We start from the raw sequence: 24349 nt of genomic DNA, 5'->3' as shown, positions 1-24349 counted from the left end.
GGTGGACCGCCATTTTTAGGTCTCTCCAGAGATGCTCAATTGGGTTTAAGTCAGGACTCTGGCTGGGCCATTCAAGAACAGTCACGGAGTTGTTGTGAAGCCACTCCTTCGTTATTTTAGCTGTGTGCTTAGGGTCATTGTCTTGTTGGAAGGTAAACCTTCGGCCCAGTCTGAGGTCCAGAGCACTCTGGAGAAGGTTTTTGTCCAGGATATCCCTGTACTTGGCCGCATTCATCTTTCCCTCGATTGCAACCAGTCGTCCTGTCCCTGCAGCTGAAAAACACCCCCACAGCATGATGCTGCCACCACCATGCTTCACTGTTGGGACTGTATTGGACAGGTGATGAGCAGTGCCTGGTTTTTTCCACACATACCGCTTAGAATTAAGGCCAAAAAGTTCTATTTTGGTCTCATCAGACCAGAGAATCTTATTTCTCACCATCTTGGAGTCCTTCAGGTGTTTTTTAGCAAACTCCATGCGGGCTTTCATGTGTCTTACACTGAGGAGAGGCTTCCGTCGGGCCACTCTGCCATAAAGCCCCGACTGGTGGAGGGCTGCAGTGATGGTTGACTTTCTACAACTTTCTCCCATCTCCTGACTGCATCTCTGGAGCTCAGCCACAGTGATCTTTGGGTTCTTCTTTACCTCTCTCACCAAGGCTCTTCTCCCCCGATAGCTCAGTTTGGCCGGACGGCCAGCTCTAGGAAGGGTTCTGGTCGTCCCAAACGTCTTCCATTTGAGGATTATGGAGGCCACTGTGCTCTTAGGAACCTTAAGTGCAGCAGAAATCTTTTTGTAACCTTGGCCAGATCTGTGCCTTGCCACAATTCTGTCTCTGAGCTCTTCAGGCAGTTCCTTTGACCTCATGATTCTCATTTGCTCTGACATGCATTGTGATCTGGAAGGTCTTATATAGACAGGTGTGTGGCTTTCCTAATCAAGTCCAATCAGTATAATCAAACACAGCTGGACTCAAATGAAGGTGTAGAACCATCTCAAGGATGATCAGAAGAAATGGAAAGCACCTGAGTTAAATATATGAGTGTCACAGCAAAGGGTCTGAATACTTAGGACCATGTGATATTTCAGTTTTTCTTTTTTAATAAATCTGCAACAATGTCAACAATTCTGTGTTTTTCTGTCAGTATGGGGTGCTATGTGTACATTCATGAGGAAGAAGAATGAACTTAAATGATTTTAGCAAATGGCTGCAATATAACAAAGAGTGAAAAATTTAAGGGGGTCTGAATACTTTCCGTACCCACTGTATATATATATATATATATATATATATATATATATATATATATATCTTTTTTTTTTTTTAAGACATATAAGGCTTTTATTTAGTAAAGTGTTTTCCTTTTTTTTATATAGACTGACAAATGAGCAACCACTGTGGTGCCTACTACAGTGATGTTCAGGTTTCACGGGGATCAGCAAGGTATGGAACATACATACTTACATTAGTCCAAGCTGGACCGATGTAACTAAGCAAAAATATCCATACCTGCAATTCAGCGAGCTGATGCAGCCAGCAGTGCTAGATTACTGGAGCCTGGAAGCATTGCATTATGCTATTTCTGCTGGCTGCAGTGCAGAGAGATCTGAAAGTTCAGTTTGGTACAGGAAATATCAGGTTGCATATTACAACCTTCTAAATGACTTTTATTCATCGCCTGCTGATACTTTCATCTACTTATCTAGATAAAATCATTAGGAACTAATCTTGGCTTTCTGCTCTGCTTCTCAGGGAATCTCGTTTGATGACTTTAGATCCTTCTTCCAGTTTCTCAACAATCTAGAAGATTTTGCCATTGCAATGCAAATGTACAACTTTGCAAATCGATCAATTGGCCAAGGTGAGCGACTATGATGTCACTAAAAATAAAAAAAAACAATCAAACTGTATGCTTCTTCTGTTTCTAGACGTGTTCCACCCATTTACAAAAAAATCAATAAATACACCCATATTGAATAAAGCATTGCAATCATGATCAGTGGACCGCGGTTGCACATGTTCCTGCAGATTATTAATCTAGCTTCCTTTAGTTATGGAGCTGGAGGGCATATCAATGGACATAGCAATCTTAGATCACCACCCTTGTGCTTAATTAAGAAAACTTTGCCTCTACCACAGTGACAGATGGGACTTGTAGTCTCTGCATTCACATATCTCTGTGAATGGATGACATGACTGTGCAGTCAGTGCCACACACAGCTGTGCCAAATTCAAAAATTGAAACCAATGCCTTCAAGGAGAAGAACTCTGAAATTCAGGTAAGTTTGGAGGGGGTGGTTTGGGGTTAGGGACTGAATAACAGCATTGTGTTACACCCTAAATATGAGTGTTACATGACACGTGATGTGAAAGATAACTTGTCTGTCAAACAAAACCATGCAAAGTTGCAAAAAAGGGTAACAGGTCAATAAGTAATATGAAAGTTGTCAAAAAATGGAAAGTAAGATATTTTAAACATATGAAGAACTAAGTTTTCCTTTCAAATATAAAAATAGAACTTGTCCCAAAGGTAACCTTTAAATGAGCGCAACATAGACATACAAATTTCCCAGGGACTTTCAAGGCAATATGCAATCCAAACACAATTTATCTAAAAAAAAAAAACCTGTAGTATCCACTTTATTTACATCACATATTAACCTCCCCAGCGGTATGATTCTGTCAGGAATTCTGTACCAAAAGCGGTACAATTCTTTCCATGGAAATTTGGCGTTATGTATTAAAGGCCTACAATTCTTAGTAATTACTGACTTAAAACTTACCAAAACAAGACTCTTGTAGACATCCCAGATGTAATGAATTTGAAACACAAACACATGAATTATAATCCAATCAATAATAGAATTTTATTCAATAATGCAATGAAAAATAATTAAATTTGTCAAAGATATTCAATACACATCCTGAGTGTGAAACAGTTTGAAGCATGGCACTAGACAAAGTCCGACGTTGCAATCTGGACAATAGTACCTTGTTTCCTTTCGGACTTTTCTTCCATTGCCATCCTTCTTAGAACAGCAGACCATACACATCCTGGTAGGCGCCAACTTTTTTGGGGTGGGCGGTACAAAGTCCACAAAATGACGGCCTGTCAGACGCTCTGGATTGCCAACGTCAACAGCACGTCGTCCGGGTCTGTTAGCAGATACTGATGATGGTGTCGGGTGGTTGACGAAAATCTGCTCAGCCACCTTCCAGATAAAGTCCGAATGAACAAGGGGTATGGCAGTGTTGGCTTTGTAAAGAATATAGGCGTTCCAAAGGCACTATTCAAGGAGATGCCTAAAAATCTTTTTGTAGTATTTTTTTTGTTGCTTCCGCATCGCCGGGTAAAAGGTCATTGCCTGATCGGCTCGATCGACACCTCCCATCGTGTGATTGTAGTCGATCACGACGTGCGGCTTCAGCATATCTGTTCCGTGTTTTGTGCGGACCATGGCAGTGGAGGTGCTGTGCACGGTGCTCATGAGACACACGTCCTTTTTGTCTCGCCACCGCATTGCCATCATTTTACCCTTTTGAAAGGCAACCATCTCTCCTTTTTTTAGCTTTTTCCTGATAAACATTGATGGCATGTCCCGCCGGTTTGGCCTAACAGTACCATACCCATCAGTTTTGTTTAGGAGCAAAACTTCATAAAGTTCCGGAGAGGTATAAAAGTTATCTGTTGTCACTCAATATCCCTGGTTCAAAAGGGGGTCCAGCAGTGAAAGGACAGAGGATGTGGCCATCACATAGCCGCTGTACTTGGGATTGAACTTTTTACCTTTCCCGATGTAAATTACAGCATTCCATATATATCCTGTGGACGACTCACAGAGCATGTAAAATTTGATCCCGAACCGTGCTCTTTTGGATGCAATATATTGGATCCAGCTCTGGCGTCCCTTGTAGGCCATGAGACTTTCGTCCACACTAACATCCCTGTCTGGCACATAGGTCTGCTGGAAGTTGGTGAAAATCATTTGGCACACCTCCCAGATTTTTTTGAGTTTGGGCGCAGGATGCGTGGCCTCATCAAACTCCTCGTTGTTGGCAAAATGCAAATTTTTCATGATCAGAGAAAAACGGTACTCGGACATCACTGTGCCAAAAAATGGAGTGGCCAGCATCTTATTCGTGGTCCAATACCATTTCTGGAGCGGTTTCCCCACCACCCCCTGAAGGATGATGAGTCCTAGAAACTTCCAGATGTCCTCTCTACTGACCGGTTCCCATTTTCTGGATCGGGAAAATCTGGCGCGCAGCGTAGCGGACTGCTGCTCATGGTAGCGGTTGGTTTCAGCGACTATTTTTAAAATTACCTCCTCCGTTAGAAATAACTTGAGGTACGCCAGGGGGTTGTCACTCTCCACATCAACCTTCATCCCAGGAGATCCAGTGAAACGGAATCTCGGGGGCGCTGCCTGGTCCGCATCGCTGTCTAAAGGGCACCAAGTGCGCACATCACTTAGGTCAGGTGCGGGATCATCGGCGTCACTTTCTCGATCAGTGTCGGTGTCAGAGTCAGATGACAGATCTCCGCACGACTCACTGTCGCTCTGTTCTGCGAGCAGCTCTGTGTCGCTGTCGCAGTCGCTCATCTCATCCAAAAGCGCATATGCGGGACAGCGCTTTTTTGATGCCATTTTCAAATTATTTTATTTCACACAAAGTGACAATGGCAAGGGGCACTGAGAGGGCACTGTGACTTTTACCAAAGTAATACAGTGTAATCCTCTCAGATTACACTGTATCACCTCCTTTTTATATGTTAGTGTTTTGTGTTACTTTGAATTTTACTCCCAGTTCCGCTCCCATGCAGCATTGCTGCTGCAGGGAACGGAACCAGGAAGTCCTCCTACCGATAGACGAGCGGCGGGGATCTCGGCTGGCGGTCACAGCAATGAGAGCTCATCGCTGGATCACCAGGATAAGGTAAGACACTCTGTTGCGCTGTCTGCACAGCTCTGCACATTCACCCCGAGCGTGACTCGGGGATACCGATAGTAGCAGGAAATTCCTACCCCGAGTCACGCTCGGGGATACCACTAGCCTGGTTAAAACATAGATGACATTTTCGGCTGGCTTGCTTAAATGTATACACAGTAACTTCAGTTACAAGATACCCCATTGTCCATTGTTGGAATGCTAACATGCATTCTCCATAGTGCTTAAATGTATCTGCATCGTTGCTAAATCTTTCCTCAGGGGTAACTAGAGTATACCATATCTTCAGTATACAGTCAGGTCCATAAATATTGGGACATCGACACAATTCTAATGTGTTTGGCTCTATACACCACCACAATGGATTTGAAATGAAACAAACAAGATGTGCTTTAACTGCAGACTTTCAGCTTTAATTTGAGGTTATTTACATCCAAATCAGGTGAAAGGTGTAGGAATTACAACAGTTTGTATATGTGCCTCCTACTTTTTAAGGGACCAAAAGTAATAGGACAATTGGCTGCTCAGCTGTTCCATGGCCAGGTGTGTGTTATTCCCTCATTATCCCATTTACAAGGAGCAGATAAAAGGTCCAGAGTTCATTTCAAGTGTGCTATTTGCATTTGGAATTTGTTGCTGTCAGCTCCAAAGAGCTGTCACTATCAGTGAAGCAAGCCATCATTAGGCTGAATAAACAAAACAAACCCATCAGAGAGATATCCAAAACATTAGGTGTGGCCAAATCAACTGTTTGGAACATCCTTAAAAAGAAAGAACGCACCGGTGAGCTCAGCAACACCAAAAGACCCGGAAGACCATGGAAAACAACTGTGGTGGATGACCGAAGAATTCTTTCCCTGGTGAAGAAAACACCCTTCACAACAATTGGCCAGATCAAGAACACTCTCCAGGAGGTAGGTGTATGTGTGTCAAAGTCAACAATCAAGAGAGGACTTCACCAGAGTGAATACAGAGGGTTCACCACAAGATGTAAACCATTGGTGGGCCTCAAAAACAGGAAGGCCGGATTAGAGTTTGCCTAGCAACATCTTAAAAAGCCTGCACAGCTCTGGAACAACATCCTATGGACAGATGAGACCAAGATCAACTTGTACCAGAGTGATGGGAAGAGAAGAGTATGGAGAAGGAAAGGAACTGCTCATGATCCAAAGCATACCACCTCATCAGTGAAGCATGGTGGTGGTAGTGTCATGGCATGGGCATGTATGGCTGCCAATGGAACTGGTTCTCTTGTATTTATTGATGATGTGACTGCTGACAAAAGCAGCAGGATGAATTCTGAATTGTTTCGGGCAATATTATCTGCTCATATTCAGCCAAATGCTTCAGAACTCATTGGACAGCGCTTCACAATGAAGATGGACAATGACCCGAAGCATACTGCGAAAGCAACCAAAGAGTTTTTTAAGGGAAAGAAGTGGAATGTTATGCAATGAAAATCACCTGACCTGAATCCGATTGAGCATGCATTTCACTTGCTGAAGACAAAACTGAAGGGAAAATGCCCCAAGAACAAGCCGGAGCTGAAGACAGTTGCAGTAGAGGCCTGGCAGAGCATCACCAGGGATGAAACCCAGTGTCTGGTGATGTCTATGCGTTCCAGACTTCAGGCTGTAATTGACTGCAAAGGATTTGCAACCAAGTATTAAAAAGTGAAAGTTTGATTTATGATTGTTAATCTGTCCCATTACTTTTGGTCCCTTAAAAAGTGGGAGGCACATATACAAACTGTTGTAATTCCTACACCGTTCACCTGATTTGGAGGTTTCATTTCAAATCCATTGTGGTGGTGTATAGAGCCAAAAAGATTAGAATTATGTCAATGTCCCAATATTTATGGACCTGACTGTATATATAGATATGGTAAAAATTAACCAAAAAATTTTCACTAAGTGACAGATAAGAACGGCTGCACCTAAATCACAGTCCAGATACAAGACGTGCAAATACAATCCAACCATGGGTTCACTTTCCCCTTAAAATTTCATAAATCTTTATAAATAATTTAAAAAGTGATATAAATCCATCGGCAATACATATAAAAAATGAATAACCACAATTACAAAAACAGGTGTGCTACACCATTAAAACTCACAGCTTCAACCATTAAAAATTGATATAGAGCAATTCATAATAAAAACAGTGTGAAATATACAAACAATGATCAATAATTCACAAAAATAAAATTAAATTCATAAAGTGCTATTTAATAAAACAACAGAGGAATAATTAAATTGATAATACATAAATATAAAGTGCAATAAATAAATAAAAATTATTCATAAAAGTAGTCCAATATCAGGAAAAAAGTCCCCAAAGATAGCTAACTTCTGGGTGAGACAGATATAAATGTAGTGCAACAGGAAGGAAAGGTGCCACAGGACCTCTCCACCAAATCAGTTGGGTAGGCTCCTTACCATAACTAAGATCATAAGGCTTCTTGGTGCCCTGCAGCACCACACACTCTGGCTTTGGGAATCCAGCTCCTGAATCATGAATGGATGGGCTGAGCAAAAGGAGGGGTTAAAAGCAAAGAAGGAACCACTATAGTGCAGTAATATTTAAAACTGCTTCTGTTTAATAAAGCAATATTACTTATAAAATGTATAAAAATAACAGCGATATACACTGCCAGATCTCGTGGCGACGTGCATGATGACATCATGTGTTCGGCTCCACCTAACGCATTTCTCTTCAACTTATTCTCCTAGCAATAGCAGTCTTCAGGTCCTTTTCGGGTTTTTTTTAAGCTGAACTCCAGGCAAACAACTAAACACACAGTGTGATAAATATACAGGGGTTACCTTACTTACTAATATAATTTGTACTTCTGTCCTTCCAGATTTAAGAATTACAAATCTGTGCCTGGGCAGGGCAGGAGACCTGATTTTACGAGTTCTTTCCTTTCCCTAGCCTTTGACTATGCAGTGAAAAAAGAAGTCACCATATTGATGCGCTCATCTTTCTGTCACTCTGCTCTCTCCTGCTATCAGTATTTCCATATTCGTAAATACGAACTACAGAACAACTGATGGGCACTCTGTGCTATTTCTCCCTTTCCTATTCAATGTTTTCTGTACTAGGGATTGCATTAAGCTAATACCATGTCAAATTGGAAAAAATACACTTAACCTTCCTAGCGGTATTCCCGAGTGTGACTCGGGGTAAGATTTTAGTGCCAAAAGCGGTAACCCCGAGTCACACTCGGGGTAGCGCTAAGAAGATCGCTGGATGCTGGAGGAGGTTTTACTTACCTTTTCTCCGGGATCCAGCGATGTCTGCGGGCGGTATGCGGCGGCGGAGCTCTCTCCCGATCGTCTGCGAGCCCCGGCTTCCGTCTCCGGCGACGTGACGTCCGCCGGGGGGTGGAACCGGCGGCAAATTCGAATGTAAAATGCACCAAACACACTGATATCGTTCAAAATAAAATAAAATCACATTACATTACCCCCCAGTGCCCTTTCCTGCAGTTTTACTGTACTTTTTATGTAAATATATGTATATATATATATATACATATATATACAGTATATATATATATATATACATATATATACAGTGTATATATATACATATATATATATATATATATATATATATATATATATACACACACACACATATTATATATATATATATACACACGTAATTCTTGTGAATGAGCAGCCCAAACCAACTGTATACATTATATATATATATATATATATATATATATATATATACGTATATATATATATATATATATATATAATATATGTATACATAATATATGTATACATACATATATATATATATATATATATATATATATATATAATATGTATAATAAATGTATACAGTTGGTTTGGGCTGCTCATTCACAAGAATTACATGCTTTCAGCACCTAAAATAATGGTACCGCTTTCAGCACCTAAAATCCAAAAGAATCATACCGCCAGGGAGGTTAAATAAATTTTAGTGCAAAAAAACACAATATAATGCCCAATTTTTGGTCAAATATAAAAGATGACATTACGCAGATTAAAAAAATACCAAACAGGTCACGCTGTAAAATTGCACACACTTGTGGAACGGCAACAAATTACGGTACAATAAATTATCCATATGCAGCGCTTTGAAAGCCCTTGCAGGTTAACGCTTTAGATTTACACAGTAGGTCTGGTGCTATAATTTATGCTCTGGTTGTGGCGTTCGCGGTAATACCTCATATGTGTGGTGTGAGTGCTGTTTACGTGTGCGACCGACATTTGCAATCGTCTTTGCATGTGAGCATGGCAGGGATGAAGGCGTCTGAAGTTTTTTTTTATTATCTTTACTTTTTTTTTATTCAAATTTATTGCGATCACCAGGGAGGAACAGTACCCCTTGTGACTCTATACTGAGAGATCCGGGGTCTATTAGACCCCGGATCTCTCCTCTGCCCTTAAAAGCTTCAGATCAAACCAAGATTGGTTTGATCTGATGCTTTCACAGGCCGGAAACAGCTTTTTTACATTAGACCGGAACCAGAAATGACAAAATACTTGCCGCTTCCCGTGGGATAGAAGATCCTGGGAAGGCAGCATGAAGGGGGGAACCCATTTCCTCCCACCTGTAAGAGCGATCCAGTGGCTAATTAGCCACTAGGATCACTTTTACATTAAAGCCCAGTATGACCCCTTTAACCAGACTACGTACTTGTACGTCGCTGAGGCTGAAGTGGTTAAAACTATATTTAATGATGTAATAATAAATACAATGCTGCTGAAATTTGATTTGTGTCTTTTTTTTATTTTTTGTCTGTTTGGAGTTTAGCTTTAGGCAGTGGAGGACATAGGGATTCTGCACTTTGCAGGAAACAGCTGTAGTGTGAAAGGGTTATAGTGTAGTTCTCAATCTAACACCCGTTCCTTCTAAGCTAAAAGAGAGAAGAGCTGTATGGTATGCTTATATAGTAAACATATCTACCTCTACCCTCAGAATGCCGTTGTTTGTGTCGTGTGTCATATTTCTCCTCCATGACCAATTAGGATTTAAGAACGCTCAATGAAAAAACAAGATGGGAGCTTTTCCTCCTATAAGCATTGCCTTTACTCTTTTGATGTGTGCTTTCTCCACAGATGAGTTCAAGCGTGCCGTATATGTAGCTACAGGCCTGAAGCTGTCTCCGCACTTGGTGAACACTGTGTTTAAGATCTTTGATGTTGACAGAGATGATCAATTAAGCTATAAAGAATTTATTGGCATTATGAAAGACCGTCTGCACCGAGGGTTCAGGGTAAGGATCTTCCTTGTAACATTTAAGTCTTTCTCGGTAGTCACTACTGCTGCATAGTACTGCAGATTTGTCTCAATTGGGGATGTACAGTGGAGAAAAGTTGCAAATATGTTGCATTAACTTAAAGCGGAGTTCCAGGCTCCTTCAGAAAAAATGTAAAGTCAGCAGCTACAAATACTGTAGCTGCTGACTTTTAATATTAGGACATTTACCTGTCCATGAATGCTGCTGTGTCTTCACCCAAGCTAATTTTTCAATCGGCTCTCGGGTGCTGCAATCGCCATCTTTGCTAAGGGAAACCGGCAGTGAAGCAAAGGAGGAGGGGGGCCGAACTTCCAGATGACTTCACCACAGCAAATTCAGCCAGACGTGGGAGCGGGTTCATGTCAAAATCAGGTACCCTGAAAGGTGTCAAATGTGGTAGCGGAGGGGGAGTGGAGGCAAATAAGCCGAGCTTCCCCTTTTCGGTGGAGCTCCGCTTTAACCAAAATTTTTAAGGGCAACCAAAATCAACGTTAGCATCAGTTTACACTGTCCTGAGTATACTTCCCTTTATTTTTGATGGCATTAGTGTGTGTTGCAGAAAATTAAAGGAATTCAAAAGAAACATTCTACCCTTACAGTGGTCTGCTTACTTATTTTCATTTTTCTTAACTGTTTCGGTTCTGTTTTGTGATTCAGCAGCTTTGGCAACCCTGTTTAAGGGAGCACTTAACAACGGCTATGAATTCTGGGAGCCACGATGTCACTCATAAGCTCCCATGGCCCAACCATTGTTGGCGCTCCCTCCTCTCTCCTGCAGCAGCTGCTCTCTGGCACAGGAGATCTGGAGTTGCTGGATCACATGACCAGACCATCTTCTTATAAAGGTTAGGCAGGATAGGTAGAAGTAGGGGGGAGGGAACTTTTTTTTTTTTTTAAGTTCGGTGTTTCCTGTTATGTCAAGGGATTACTCAGGATGCTGTTTCACTTATGTGATTCCACGCTCCAGACGGCTTCAGCACTTTCTACCTCTGCCCAATGCTAAAGTCTGTGGGTGGAGCCTCAGCATTATCACATACAACAGGGACATTACGATATTGTACATTTAAGAGGTCGAAGTGTGATCGGAGCCAATCGCAGCTTACAGAGCAGTCGCAGCGCTGGTGGGACACTGCTGGAGAGAGGAATAAGGTAAGTATTTACACCTTAATCCTGGTACCTTAGACCAGTGGTCCTCAACCCTTGTCCTCAGGGCCCACTAACAGGCCAGGTTTGCAAGCTAACTGAAATACATTCCTGGTGATATAATTTGCTGCTCAGTGATTGCAGTACTCTAGTCTGCATCTCCCCAAGGTAATACTTAAAAATCTGGCCTGTTAGTGGGCCCTGCGGACCGGAGTTGAGGACCACTGCCTTAGACTAAACTGGACTGATTTTAAGAAACCAAATTATTGAAGTTGTGGTGAAACCAATTGAAACTAGCACAGTGCCAGAGAATATCTTTTCAGATCGTATTTGCTCACTTCAGAGCAGAAAACTGTAGGTGAATCGCTGTGCTTTTTAAGGGGCTATTATAGTCTGCTGGAACTCATTTGCCTCCGCTCCTGTTCTCTGATTATGCTTACAATGAAATGTCACTAACACATTCATACACACCATAGGACCTTCATACACACCATAGGACCTGTTTGGCATGGAGCCAGTTAACCTACTAGTATAAGTTTAATGGTACATGGAAATCATGGAAACCGCTTAAACACCGTGACGGCCAGAAGAGCCTTGAAACCTCAATAGAATTAGCAGTGGGGTAGATCTTATTGTTGAAACATGAAAAACATCAAAGCCAAATCCTGTCCTATTTCTTCTTCATAGACTATAGAGAATCCCCCATTGGGTGGGATTTTTTAGGCACTGAATATCTCATAACGTTGTTTTAGTAAAAGACAATTTATTTATGTTACCACAATACAACCATTGTAGAAAAAAGTACATGGAATGCAAATCTCCAATTACACCAATGTATACAATATTTAAAGACTGTCATCCTCCCCGACGCGTTTCGGTGCTTTCACAGCTCCTTCTTCAGGGGTGTGGTAGGCATCAACCTTACATGTGACAATGATGTAGAGAGCATTTCCATGTCACATTTAAAAACATAATCTCAGGAGCTCTGCCAATTTCGCATAAAGGTACATTTGGTATATATGATGTGCATAGCTGTAGAATAGACAGTAATGCTGGAAATTCTCTACCAGACCGATGCAGTCCAAGGCCACTGAGGCCTGACAGACAGGTCCTGTACGGACACATTCTGAAAATATATACTGTATGTCCACTTTAGTAGTTTATGTGTACATTTTCAAAAAAGTTACCAAGTGCCAGTGCAAATGAAGTGACATATCTCTCCTGGAGCACCCAATGAGGAATTCTCTATGGTCTTTAGATTTAAGGATGTGGCACATGTAGGGAGGTCTATCACCAAGTTTGCTTAATTATTTCTGATCTTTTGTTAAATTACACTTTAAATTTAAAGGATAACTCCACTTATTTGGGATAAAATAAATTGGCAAATAAAAAAAAAATGATATAGCATATACAATTGCAATTCAAGTCATATTGTAATTGAATGTTGTTAAATATTACCTTTCCTTTTCAATCTGCAGAACTGTAATTTTCTGTAAATGCAATATAGCTATCTGGAGGCATTTTGTATGCAGATGGTGTACAGTACATCCCTCAGATATGTGATTTCCTGCTTGTGTGATTGGCTTACTGATTTTCCCTGAAGTCTGAACTAAGATGCAAATCCGATTTTGAGCATCCCTTGCAACAAAAATGTCATTTTTGGTGAGATACTCCCAAAGGGAAATTACGTCTAAAGGGATGCAAGCCTTTCCAATTTCCTCATTAGAGCCCTGCAGGTGCAGCCGCTGATTTATTATTATAAAACCACTCCCATTAGATTAACTCTGTATATTGACACAAACAGCTTTTTCTTCAGAATATCAAAAGGTAGGAATCTGCAACAAAGATTGTAAAATACCTTGTAATGTACATTGATCATCCAGAGGGGAATGTTTTTTTCTACAACAATAGTGGATTTACTCTTTAAACTACTCTTTAAACTACTGTTGTTGACAAGAATAAAATCAGTCCTCCATCTATATGCATTCCAAGGATTTCTGGAAACTATGTTGCAGACTCTTACCTGCTTATAGTAGTAGCTACTGAAGCATTCTATTGCAGTTACCTTCTTAAACAAAAATGATTTGATGACACTAAGTGTGAGGGTTAGTGAGCCAATCATATGGGTATGACTTGACATTTCCAGAGGAGTTTTGTATTTTAATAATGGTAAATTTCAAAATGGCTTTTGTAAAAGTGATAAAACATTTTAGAGTGGAGTTGTTCTTTATGATGGAACATCTGTATGTAAAGCAGCTGTCCTTTTCATGAGTGAATGATAAAGGGTAATTACACATTAGATATCAGAGTGATAGTTGTGCAATATTTTTAGATACAATTATATCCTAGTAACATTTTGGAAGCATTCGTTGATATTTGCATTTAAAGTTTTAGATATGTTGTGCTGCCCTCTGCTGTCCAGATACAGAGCAATCCAGTCTTATAAAAATTGTTTGTGAGAATGTGCAGTATACTTTTTTTGAAAATAGATGTACATTTAAATGTATTGTGCAAATGAAGGAGGTTCAGGTGTTCAGCCAGTATGCAATATGCAAACCCAACAGAGTGTGCAAACTCCTAAAATTATTTTTTGGTTAGACAGTATGCTTTTAGTTTATATAGCCTGGCCATACTTAGGAATCTAGGAGGTTTATTTGGTGCATCCCATTGACTCTTCTCAGACATGTATCTGTCTGGTTGAGATTCCTCTGTTACCCATGTTGGAGCACCACAAAGAGTGAATGGAATTTTATGTCTTTTGCATTTAAAAAAATGTTCAAAAAAGTTAAGTGTCTGTAAGTACAGCAGGCACCTTTTATCAGGGCCGGGACAAGGGGTGGGTAGGAGGGGGGATTGTCCTGGGTGCAATGGTTTATTGCAGGGATTGGGGGGCTCCTTGACCCTAACCCTAAGGGAAGGGGGGGGGCGCAGTTTGGCATCCTTGCCCTGGACACTGGATGACCTTGTTCAGGCACTGCCTGTTATTAATGGCATTCTTTTTAAATGTCCTGGAAGCTGAGCCTGCAGTATACCTTCACTTCATTGACAGCAAAGTCTTTAAAGGTTTATCACTGAATTCAGTGCAGACCACACTATCACACCCACTGAAATGTGCATGAACTAGTAGATCATTTGTGAATTGTCTAGACCAGGGGAGTCTGATTTAGGCAGGTCTCTAAAGCAGACCCTAATGTATGGGGGACTCTGATCTAAAGAGGGACTTTGATGGGGACCCTGATGCTAGTTGGTCTCTAATGGGGACCCTAATTTGAGGGGGCCCTGGAAGTAAGGCGGGATTCTGATGGGAACCCTAATTTAACTGGTCTGGGGTGGTAAATGTGGTCCCCCAAGGCTCAGTCCTGGGACCAACCTTGTTCAATTAATTCATAAACAGCATTGAGGTCGGGATCAGTAGTTCAATATCAGTTTTTGCAGATGACACAAAATTGGGCAGGGCAACAACTGCACAGCATGAAGCAGATATCCTACAGAATGACCTGAGCAAAATAACAGAGTGGGCAACGACATGGCAAATAAGGTTTAATGTGGAGAAGTGTAAGGTTTTGCACTTAGGGACTAAAAACATAAAAGCACAATACACTTTAGGGGGGAAACCTTTTGGATAGACTAAGCAATAGCATGCAATGTCAAGCGGCCGCTGCCAAAGCCGGCAGAATATTAGCATGCATAAAGAAAGGGATGCAGAGATAAAACTATAATCCTACCACTTTATAAAACTCTGGTCTGACCGTATCTGAAGGACCTTAATTATGAAGAGCGTGTACAATCGCTTAATTTATTCTCCCTAGAGAAGGGACACCTGAGAGGGTACATGATTGCAATTTAAAAATACCTCAACGGTGATCTCAGCATAGAAAAAAAGCTATTCAGTCGCAAGGATTGCATGAGGACTCGAGGGCATACAATGCGATTAGAGGAGAAGCGTTTTAACCTCAGGCAACGTGGGGGGTTCTTTACCGTTAGGGCTACAAGATTGTGGAATTCTCTACCACAAGAGGTAGTTTCTGCGGGAAGTATGGCTACTTTCAAAAGACTCTTGGATGTACATCTCAAGGATCAGAACATTAAGGGGTATGAGAGATGATTACGGCCATACACACCTACACAGGCTGAACTGGATGGACTATTGTCTTTATTCAACCTCAACTACTATGTAACTTAGGACTCAGATGATAGGAACTCTGATTTGAGGGGGGACTCTGATGATGGGGACCCTGATTTATGAGGGGACTCTGTTAATGTAGACCTTGATTTAAGAGGGAACTCTGATGGTGGGGACCCTGATTTAAGGTGGCCTCTGATGATAGGGTACCTTATTTAAGGGGGACTCTAATGTAAGGTGGGACCCTGCTGGGGGCTCTAATTTAAGGAGAACTCTGCTATAAGATGGGAGTTTAATGGGGACCCCCAATGTAAGGCAGGACTCTGATGGGAACTCTGATTTAAGGAGAATCCTGATGGGGATTTTTCAGCCTGCAGGTATTTGTAAATTATACAATGTGACTCTTGTATGGAAAGGTGTGGCGACCCCTGGTCTATACCAAATGCTTCACTTCTTGGGGAGGATGTGCTTATATTTTAGGGTTGGCTCGTTGCAATGTATTTATACTGCCTAACATTTCAATAATGGGCAAGTCTGAGAAATAGACTGCACTGTCCAGAAATGTGGATGGCAATATACCCAGCCATTTATCTAACCACTTGTAGTGTAATCACAAATGTTGTCCATTCTCAACACTTAAAGATCCCCTAGAACACCCCAAGTTATAGAAAAGTTACCCTAGTCTTGCACACAGTCCTAGGATACTGCATGTGTTCATTTTAGGGATCGACCGATTATTGGCAAGGCCCATATATCGAGGGCCGATATGAACTTTCCCTGTTATATTGGAATCGGCCCCAGAGGTTACCGATATTGCCGGTATTACTGTATGTAATATTAGTGTATGTAAAACCCTAGCATCCACCTTATTAGTGTTTTATATTATGTCCAGTGTGTGTTTTTGTAATCTAATAGTGTGAAATACCTTCATTACATTGCTGCTCGGCCCTTCCGTGACCCCCATCTGTCAGTGGGGGAGGAGAGAAGGACAGCAGAGCGGGAGATGTAACGAAGGTATTTCTCACTATTCTAATCTAATACCCGGCGCTTCTGTGTACACTGCAGAGAGGAGGGGCTGAGATCCTCCTCTGACAACTATGAGAGGAGAAAACCGCAGAGTGGGAGATTAGCGAGCAGAGCCCGGAGCAGCGATGTAATGAAGGTATTTCCCACTATTCTATTACAAAAACACACACTGGACAATATATAAAACACTAATAAAGTGAATTCTAGGATTTTAATGACACTAAACTAGGTTCACATGGGATTCCTGGCAGGCAGGGAGGGAGGGGAAGACCGCACATTACAGCTAAAAGACCTACCCCACATGTTCAGCGCCAGATTTGTGTCAAAAATTGTCTTTATTTTTCAAAAGTTTAAACGTTCAAAATATCGGCCGATACCGATATGCAATAGCCAAAATATCGGTATTGGTATCGGCAACGAAAAACCAATATCGGTCAATCCCTACTTCATTTCCTGGCAAGGATCTAGTGTGTATATGAATATGCCAGTGATAATGTTCCCATTGACATTCCATGATGGCCATTTTCTTGCTATCGCACAATCCTTTATAAAGTTGAGTCACATATTAGTGCAGGTTGTATGAAAACAGACTTACACGCTGTTAAATGTGTTCTATTCAACCCTTACTGTCTTAAACCTCAGAACATTCGATTTCTTTATGCTGTTGTTCCAATAACAGGAAAAAACTGTAACAAGGCCATGTTTGTTTACACTTGAACCAATAAGAAAAATTGTTCTATTTTATTTCATTCTATTTTATTCCTAAGGTCTGTTTACTGTCACACGTAACATGTTTTTCTTCTCTGAGAAACTAACCAATCACCTATTTCTGTATTGTATTTTTTGCACTCTTCTGTGGCTGCTTCACCATCTTTGCACCTGCACCCATCTCTTCTGCTATGCAGGGTTACAAAACTGAGCAGAAATATACCACTTTCAAAGCCTGTCTGAAGAAACAGCTCAATAGTAGATAAGTAAGTCACCTCTCTGTTTAATCCAGTCTGCAAGTATATTATCAGTTGCTGTAACGTATAGAATTACCATATACTGAGCAATTCAAGGAGCCTGTTGCTGGTGTAAAGAAATGGCTCTGCATAGACCTATAATCAGTCAGACAATATATAATGAGTATGCTGGATACCAGAAAATATTTATAATATACATTTATACAATTATGTTTTTTTACTTTACAGTTTTATAGAGGAGACATGACATGTCCTGTTCTGGCGAAGAGTGTTGAGCGTATGACAGTGGGCAGTTTGTACAGGAGAAGAGTGCAGAACGGATGACAGTGGGCAGTTTGTACAGGAGAAGAGTGCAGAGCATATGACAGTTGGCAGTTTGTACAGGAGAAGAGTGCAGAGCACATGACAGTGGGCAGTTTGTACAGGAGAAGAGTGTTGAGCGTATGACAGTTGGCAGTTTGTACAGGAGAAGAGTGCAGAACGGATGACAGTTGGCAGTTTGTACAGGAGAAGAGTGCAGAGCACATGACAGTGGGCAGTTGGTACAGGAGAGGAGTGCAGAGCATATGACAGTGGGCAGTTTGTACAGGAGAAGAGTGTTGACCGTATGAAAGTGGGCAGTTTGTACAGGAGAAGAGTGCAGAACGGATGACAGTGGGCAGTTTGTACAGAAGAAGAGTGTTGAGCGTATGACAGTGGGCAGTTTGTACAGGAGAAGAGTGCAGAGCATATGACATTTGGCAGTTTGTATAGGAGAAGAGTGCAGAGCATATGACAGTTGGCAGTTTGTACAGGAGAAGAGTGCAGAACGGATGACAGTTGGCAGTTTGTACAGGAGAAGAGTGCAGAGCACATGACAGTGGGCAGTTTGTACAGGAGAGGAGTGCAGAGCATATGACAGTGGGCAGTTTGTACAGGAGAAGAGTGCAGAGCGTATGACAGTGGGCAGTTTGTACAGGAGAAGAGTGCAGAGCATATGACAGTGGGCAGTTTGTACAGGAGAAGAGTGCAGAGCATATGACAGTGGGCAGTTTGTACAGGAGAAGAGTGCAGAGCATATGACAGTGGGCAGTTTGTACAGAAGAGGAGTGCAGAGCATATGACAGTGGGCAGTTTGTACAGGAGAAGAGTGCAGAGAATATGACAGTGGGCAGTTTGTACAGGAGAGGAGTGCAGAGCGTATGACAGTGGGCAGTTTGTACAGGAGAAGAGTGCAGAGCGTATGAAAGGGGGCAGTTTGTACAGGAGAAGAGTGCAGAGCGTATGACTATGGGCAGTTTGTACAGGAGAGGAGTGCAGAGCATATGACAGTGGGCAGTTTGTACAAGAGAAGAGTGCAGAGTTTATGAAAGTGGGCAGTTTGTACAGGAGAAGAGTGCAGAACGGATGACAGTGGGCAGTTTGTACAGAAGAAGAGTGCAGAGCATATGACGGTGGGCAGTTTGTACAGGAGAAGAGTGCAGAGCATATGACAGTGGGAAGTTTGTACAGGAGAAGAGTGCAGAGTGGATGAAGGTGGGCAGTTTGTACAGGAGAAGAGTGCAGAGTGGATGAAGGTGGGAAGTTTGTACAGGAGAAGAGTGCAGAGCGTATGACAGTGGGCAGTTTGTACAGGAGAAGAGTGCAGAGTGGATGAAGGTGGGCAGTTTGTACAGGAGAATAGTGCAGAGTGGATGAAGGTGGGAAGTTTGTACAGGAGAAGAGTGCAGAGCGTATGACAGTGGGCAGTTTGTACAGGAGAAGAGTGCAGAGTGGATGAAGATGGGAAGTTTGTACAGGAGAGGAGTTTAGAGCATATGACAGTGGGCAGTTTGTACAGGAGAAGAGTGCAGAGCGTATCACAGTGGGCAGTTTGTACAGGAGAGGAGTGTAGAGAGTATGACAGTGGGCAGTATGCCTAAAAAGAAAAAAAAAGAGGGTGCACCCGCCTATCGCATTACCTTTGCAAAAAAGGGGTTTTATTTAAAAATGTATGCACATCATACTCACAAATAAGGAAGACAATTCAAGCAGATTAAAGTATTAATTAACCCAGATCTCCACCTGGCATGGCCTGCAAGTCAACGATAGTCATGGAATGGATATCTCCAAAGGAAGCTGACGCATTTCGAGGGGTATCCCCTCTTCCTCAGAGCCAGCTTATCTACTATTGCTCTGCTTGAGTTGTCTTCCTTATTTGTGAGTATAATATGCAGACATTTTAAATAAGACCCCTTTTTTGCAAAGGTAATGCGATAGGGGGGTGCACCCTCTTTGTTTTTTCTTTCTAGAGTGCCATTCAGGTTTCCCCTGACCTGTTGAGAGTGGCAACACAGCCCACGTGGCGCCTGTGGTAGTGGACCTTCAGTTTCCATCCGTCACATTACCACCTCTCAGGCGCAGGAGCATTTTCTTCTTTCTTCAGTGGGCAGTATGTACAAGGGATGAGTGCAGAGGGAAGGACAGGAGGCAGTATGTGCAGGAGAGGAGTGTAGGGGGTATGACAATGGGCAGTATGTGCAGGAGAGGAGTGTAGGAGGTATGACAATGGGCAGTATGTGCAGGAGAAGAGTGTAGCGCATATGACAGTGGGCAGTATGTATAGGAGAAGAGTGCAGCACATTTGACAGTTGGCAGTATGTACAAGAGAAGAGTGCAGCGCATATGACATTGGGCAGTATGTACGGGAGAGGAGTGCAGAGCACACACAGTGGGCAGTTTGTACATGAGAAGAGCGCAGAGCATATGAAAGTGGGCATTATGTGCAGGAGAAGAGTGCAGAGCATATGGAAGTGGGCAGTATGTGTAGGAGAGGAGTGTAGAGAGTATGACAGTGGGCAGTATGTACAGGAGAAGAGTGCAGAGGGTAAGACAGTAGGCAATATGTGTAAAAGAGAAGTGAAGAGGGTATAACAGTGGGTGGTATGCGCAGGACAGAAGTGCAGCAGAGGATATAACCGCAGATAGTATGTAATGGAGAAGAGTTCAGAGGGTATGATAGAGGGCAGTATGTGAGGGAGAGAAGTGCAGAAGGTTTGACGGCAGGCAGTATGTGTAGGAGAAGATTGTGAAGGGCTCCTTGTTTAAAGACCAAGCTGTCAGTGACAGCATTTGTCCTTCACTAAAGTTCAGGAACCCCTCCAATTGGTTCCCAATCATCTGTTCACTACGATAGCCAAAACAACCTACTGGTTCAGCTCAGTCATTGTGCCTCAGCAGGCTGCAGCTAATAAAGTGAAGTGAAATACACACTGAAAAATAAAATGAATTAAAAGGTAAAGAACTATATAAACTATTGAGGGCAAATCGCATTTTTTAAAACATTTCGGGGGAGATTTACTAAACCTGAAGAGTGCAAAATCTGGTACAGTTCTCAACAGAAACCAATCAGCTTCTGGGTTTTATTGTTAAGGCTTAGTAATTGAATAGGGGGGACTCTGTAGTCAAAATGCCTGGCACTTCCCTCATACAAATGAATACATTGGAAGAAAGGTCCCCACATCTCTCCAAAGAGAAGAGGTAGTGGGAAAGGGGGGATTTTTAAGTGCCAAAAAACAGGATACTACATAAATACACTATATTCTAAAAACATTATACATTTTATTAGTACAAAAATCATTAAAAACATATTTATCATCAAAACATATTGAATAGTGCATCAAACAGGTATTATGACCATCCCGTGCAGACAATGCGTAGACTGATACATATAGCTCAATGCATTTCGCCCGAATCGAGGGCTTCTTCAGGATCCACATTTCAATTTTTATAAACTCAAATGCAGATCACCAAAAATGTGATCTATTCACTGCACCTTAAAAGACCATAGTCAAGGGGGGGAAGTATGTGTTCACAAACATGCTATAGCGGCATCAGTCGGACTATCACAGTGTTGGATTGCTCCTCTCTGGCCATACTGGAACCTGGGATGTTTTTTCCTTTTTGGTTCCCATTTGGTTAAATTATTTGGATCTCTGGCATTGATCTCACACCTTTTGGCTTGTTCTTGGATGTTAATCCTCATCTCATTCTAATCCCAATGTTTTTGGTCGTACTTTTTCTATAATCAGATCTGATTGATGGTGGTCAGCCACTGGCTATTTTTCGTTTTGTTTTAAGGAGCATTTACTTCCCCGCTTTGACTATGGTAATTTAAGGCGTAGCGAATAGGACACATTTTTGGTGATCTGCATTTGAGCTTATCAAAATTAAAACGTGGATCCTGAAGAAGCCCTCAATTCAGACGAAACACGTTGATTCATATGTATTAGTTTACACATTGTCTGCACAGGATGGTCATAATACATGTTTGATGCTCTATTCAATATGTTTTGATGATATATAGGTTTTTAATGATTTATGTAGTATCCTGTTTTTTGGCACTTAAAAATCCCCCCTTTCCCACTATCTCTTCTATTTGGAGAAACATGGGGACCTTTTTTCCAATGTATTGTCAAAGCCTAATTGAACAAGCTGAAGTTAGAAGCTGATTGGCTACTAAGCACAGCTGCATCAGATTCTGATTGTACGCATTTTAGTAAATCTTGCCCAAAGGTGCCCAATCAACAGCTTATAATAAAAAATAAAAATGTATAGAATTTATACAGTATGGAAAATAACACACTTATACAGTATATCCTTAAAAACAAAGTATGCTTTATGTAGAAGGGAAAATAAAGATATTATCAAGCTAACTGCTGCATATTGGTGCTGCTAAATCTGGCCTGTTCACTTAGGTTACGTTACGTTAACCTCCGGTCATTAAAGTCATAAAATTTGCATAGAATGCTTTACTCTAAGTATGCTCAGCTTGTAGAGCATTATGAAGAAATAGGAATCCCAAGTAAAATGTCCATGTTTTTAGTCGGAAGACACAGAGATGTGGAATATGGCACGTGCGAGTCTCAAAAGCGTTGTACTAATCCATGTGTCTTTATTACTAGGATAAGTCAAAGCACGGACTGAAGGACTACTATACATGTGTGAGATCCGTCACCAGGCAACACTTCCGAGAGCTATTCCAGAGTCTTCGGCAAAGGGATAGGCTGAGATAAAATGCTGTTACAATATTTATTTATCTATACTGCGTGGAAGGCATGATCACAAGCAGACAAAGTAGCACCTCTTATCATTTTATCCAATGGTATTTATTGATTCATTTTTGTGCACTGATTCTTTCACTAGCTTGATTTTTTAAAATGCACAGAAGTGCAGCAGCAAAGGGCATGTTTTTATTTATTTTTTCATATTTATATTAAGTTAAAGGTATATTCACGGATATTTTATTTTAGCACGTGTTATGCACCTTTATGTTATTCTTCCAAGACAGCAGAAAAGTTGCAGCAAGCCTTTATTTAATTGAGTTTTGTCTTTTTGTCTATTTGTTGTATAGGTACTTTTAAACATGCACAGCTTGATACCTGGTTCAGCCTATAGCAATGATAAGCATCCATTTATTTCTGTGGGTAAAAAGAATTGTCATATATGTGCAGCACAGTTCGGTGTTGGAGCAGCCTTCTGCAAACAGAAAGACATTGTATGCTGCACCTTTGTGCCTGACAACACCTAACTGCACTGAGTGTATAAAGGCATGACAGTTCTCTTTACATAGAGGTGTATGGAGGCTGTTGGACATGTACTGAAGTTGATCACTGGTCAGAGCTGAAGTCACCAGTACGTAGGTGTCTATGTACAATGGGCATTGGCATAATTACAGCTGTTATTTGAAAGCTTTACATGTGCTTCTATTCTGCTGCTAGGTGATAAAATGTAGACCTGATATAATATTTATAGAAGAAAAAAAGTGCCTGCCATACCCAATGCCGCTAATTATATACAGATTAGAGAATCTGATTCATTTGTAGTGACACCTCCACTGTTATACATCAGGTGCTGAGGTTGGAATTCTATAGGCTAGTCTAGTAATAGTAATGGTGTTGTAAATAACCATCCAAATGATTAATTAAGTGAGATCAAACTAACTACATTTTAAAAAGTGAATGCAAAACAATCTTCAATAAACACCCCACTGCCCCACTACTACATAACTAGAGCAAATTAGTTAAAATAAAGGGCAAATGAGTAAAAATAAGGGCAAATAAGAAGAAATCAGCAGTTCATCCTAATACTTCATGAAGTAAGGCCAAAGATGAATAAATAGTCCCGATTCCGCACAGAATAAGGCTTCACGTTCACACTCACAATTCTTAAATTTAGATGTATTACTGTGCTTCACCACCAGCCAGCATGCACACTCACCTTAATGTTTGACTCATACAGGTTATATAGAACTCCAATTAACCAGCATCCAAGGTGGTCTTCCCCACTCCAGCTGTCCCAGGTTCCAGATATGGGTCCCTTATAAATATCACTTCAACTGATAAAGTGGCTCAAAAACAAAAAAGACAATTTCCATAGTGTAGTAAGGTTTATTAGATAATTAAAAACTCATTAAAAAAAAACACCCACAGGTACTGAAAGATTTAGACTCCTAATCGCATGTAAGTTGTACCAATATGGCTGACTTCTGGTCCAGACAGGAAGTGTTGTCACCTGGCTTCCACTCCTACGCGTTACATCACATATTACGTGACTTCATCAGTATTATTTCAGCTCTGACTGATTGACCTCTTATCTGATGGTGAAGAAAAGAACATGCAAGCTTGACACTTCAGCGCTCAGAAATGGTTGAGGCACCGGTCCAGTGAACCATAAATCTTAAAATCACTCAGCAACCCAGACTGGAAAAAGATGGCGATGCAGCCCTCCTCAGGGAAATCCAGTACTGCACAAAACACAGAGAGGGCACAAACGCCTTGCACATTATCTTTTAACACTTTATCAAAGGGTATAAGAAAAC

The 24349-nt window shown here is 41.3% G+C and overlaps 1 protein-coding gene across 6 annotated transcripts in view; it reads left to right on the top strand.

Moving 5' to 3' along the window:
- The window catches only part of MICU3 (mitochondrial calcium uptake family member 3), a 262043-nt gene extending 239362 nt beyond the window's left edge, over positions 1-22681 (top strand). For 3 of the 6 annotated variants that reach the window (XM_082243040.1, XM_082243039.1, XM_082243042.1), the window contains 4 exons: positions 1755-1863; positions 10073-10230; positions 17452-17520; positions 22434-22558. In XM_082243040.1, the coding sequence (XP_082099166.1) occupies positions 1755-1863; positions 10073-10230; positions 17452-17520 (336 nt within the window). In that variant the 3' untranslated portion in view covers positions 22434-22558. Of the gene's footprint in view, positions 1-1754; positions 1864-10072; positions 10231-17451; positions 17521-22433 lie in introns of all 6 variants that reach the window. The other 3 variants (XM_082243038.1, XM_082243041.1, XM_082243037.1) reach the window with 1 other exon arrangement.
- The last annotated feature ends 1668 nt before the right edge of the window (positions 22682-24349 follow it).

This window comes from Pelophylax lessonae (assembly GCF_965119305.1).
Source record: "Pelophylax lessonae genome assembly, chromosome: 1".
Classification (NCBI taxonomy): Eukaryota; Metazoa; Chordata; class Amphibia; order Anura; family Ranidae; genus Pelophylax; species Pelophylax lessonae.
Note: the sequence above shows the minus strand (reverse complement) of the source record. Positions and strands in the feature narration are given on the sequence as shown.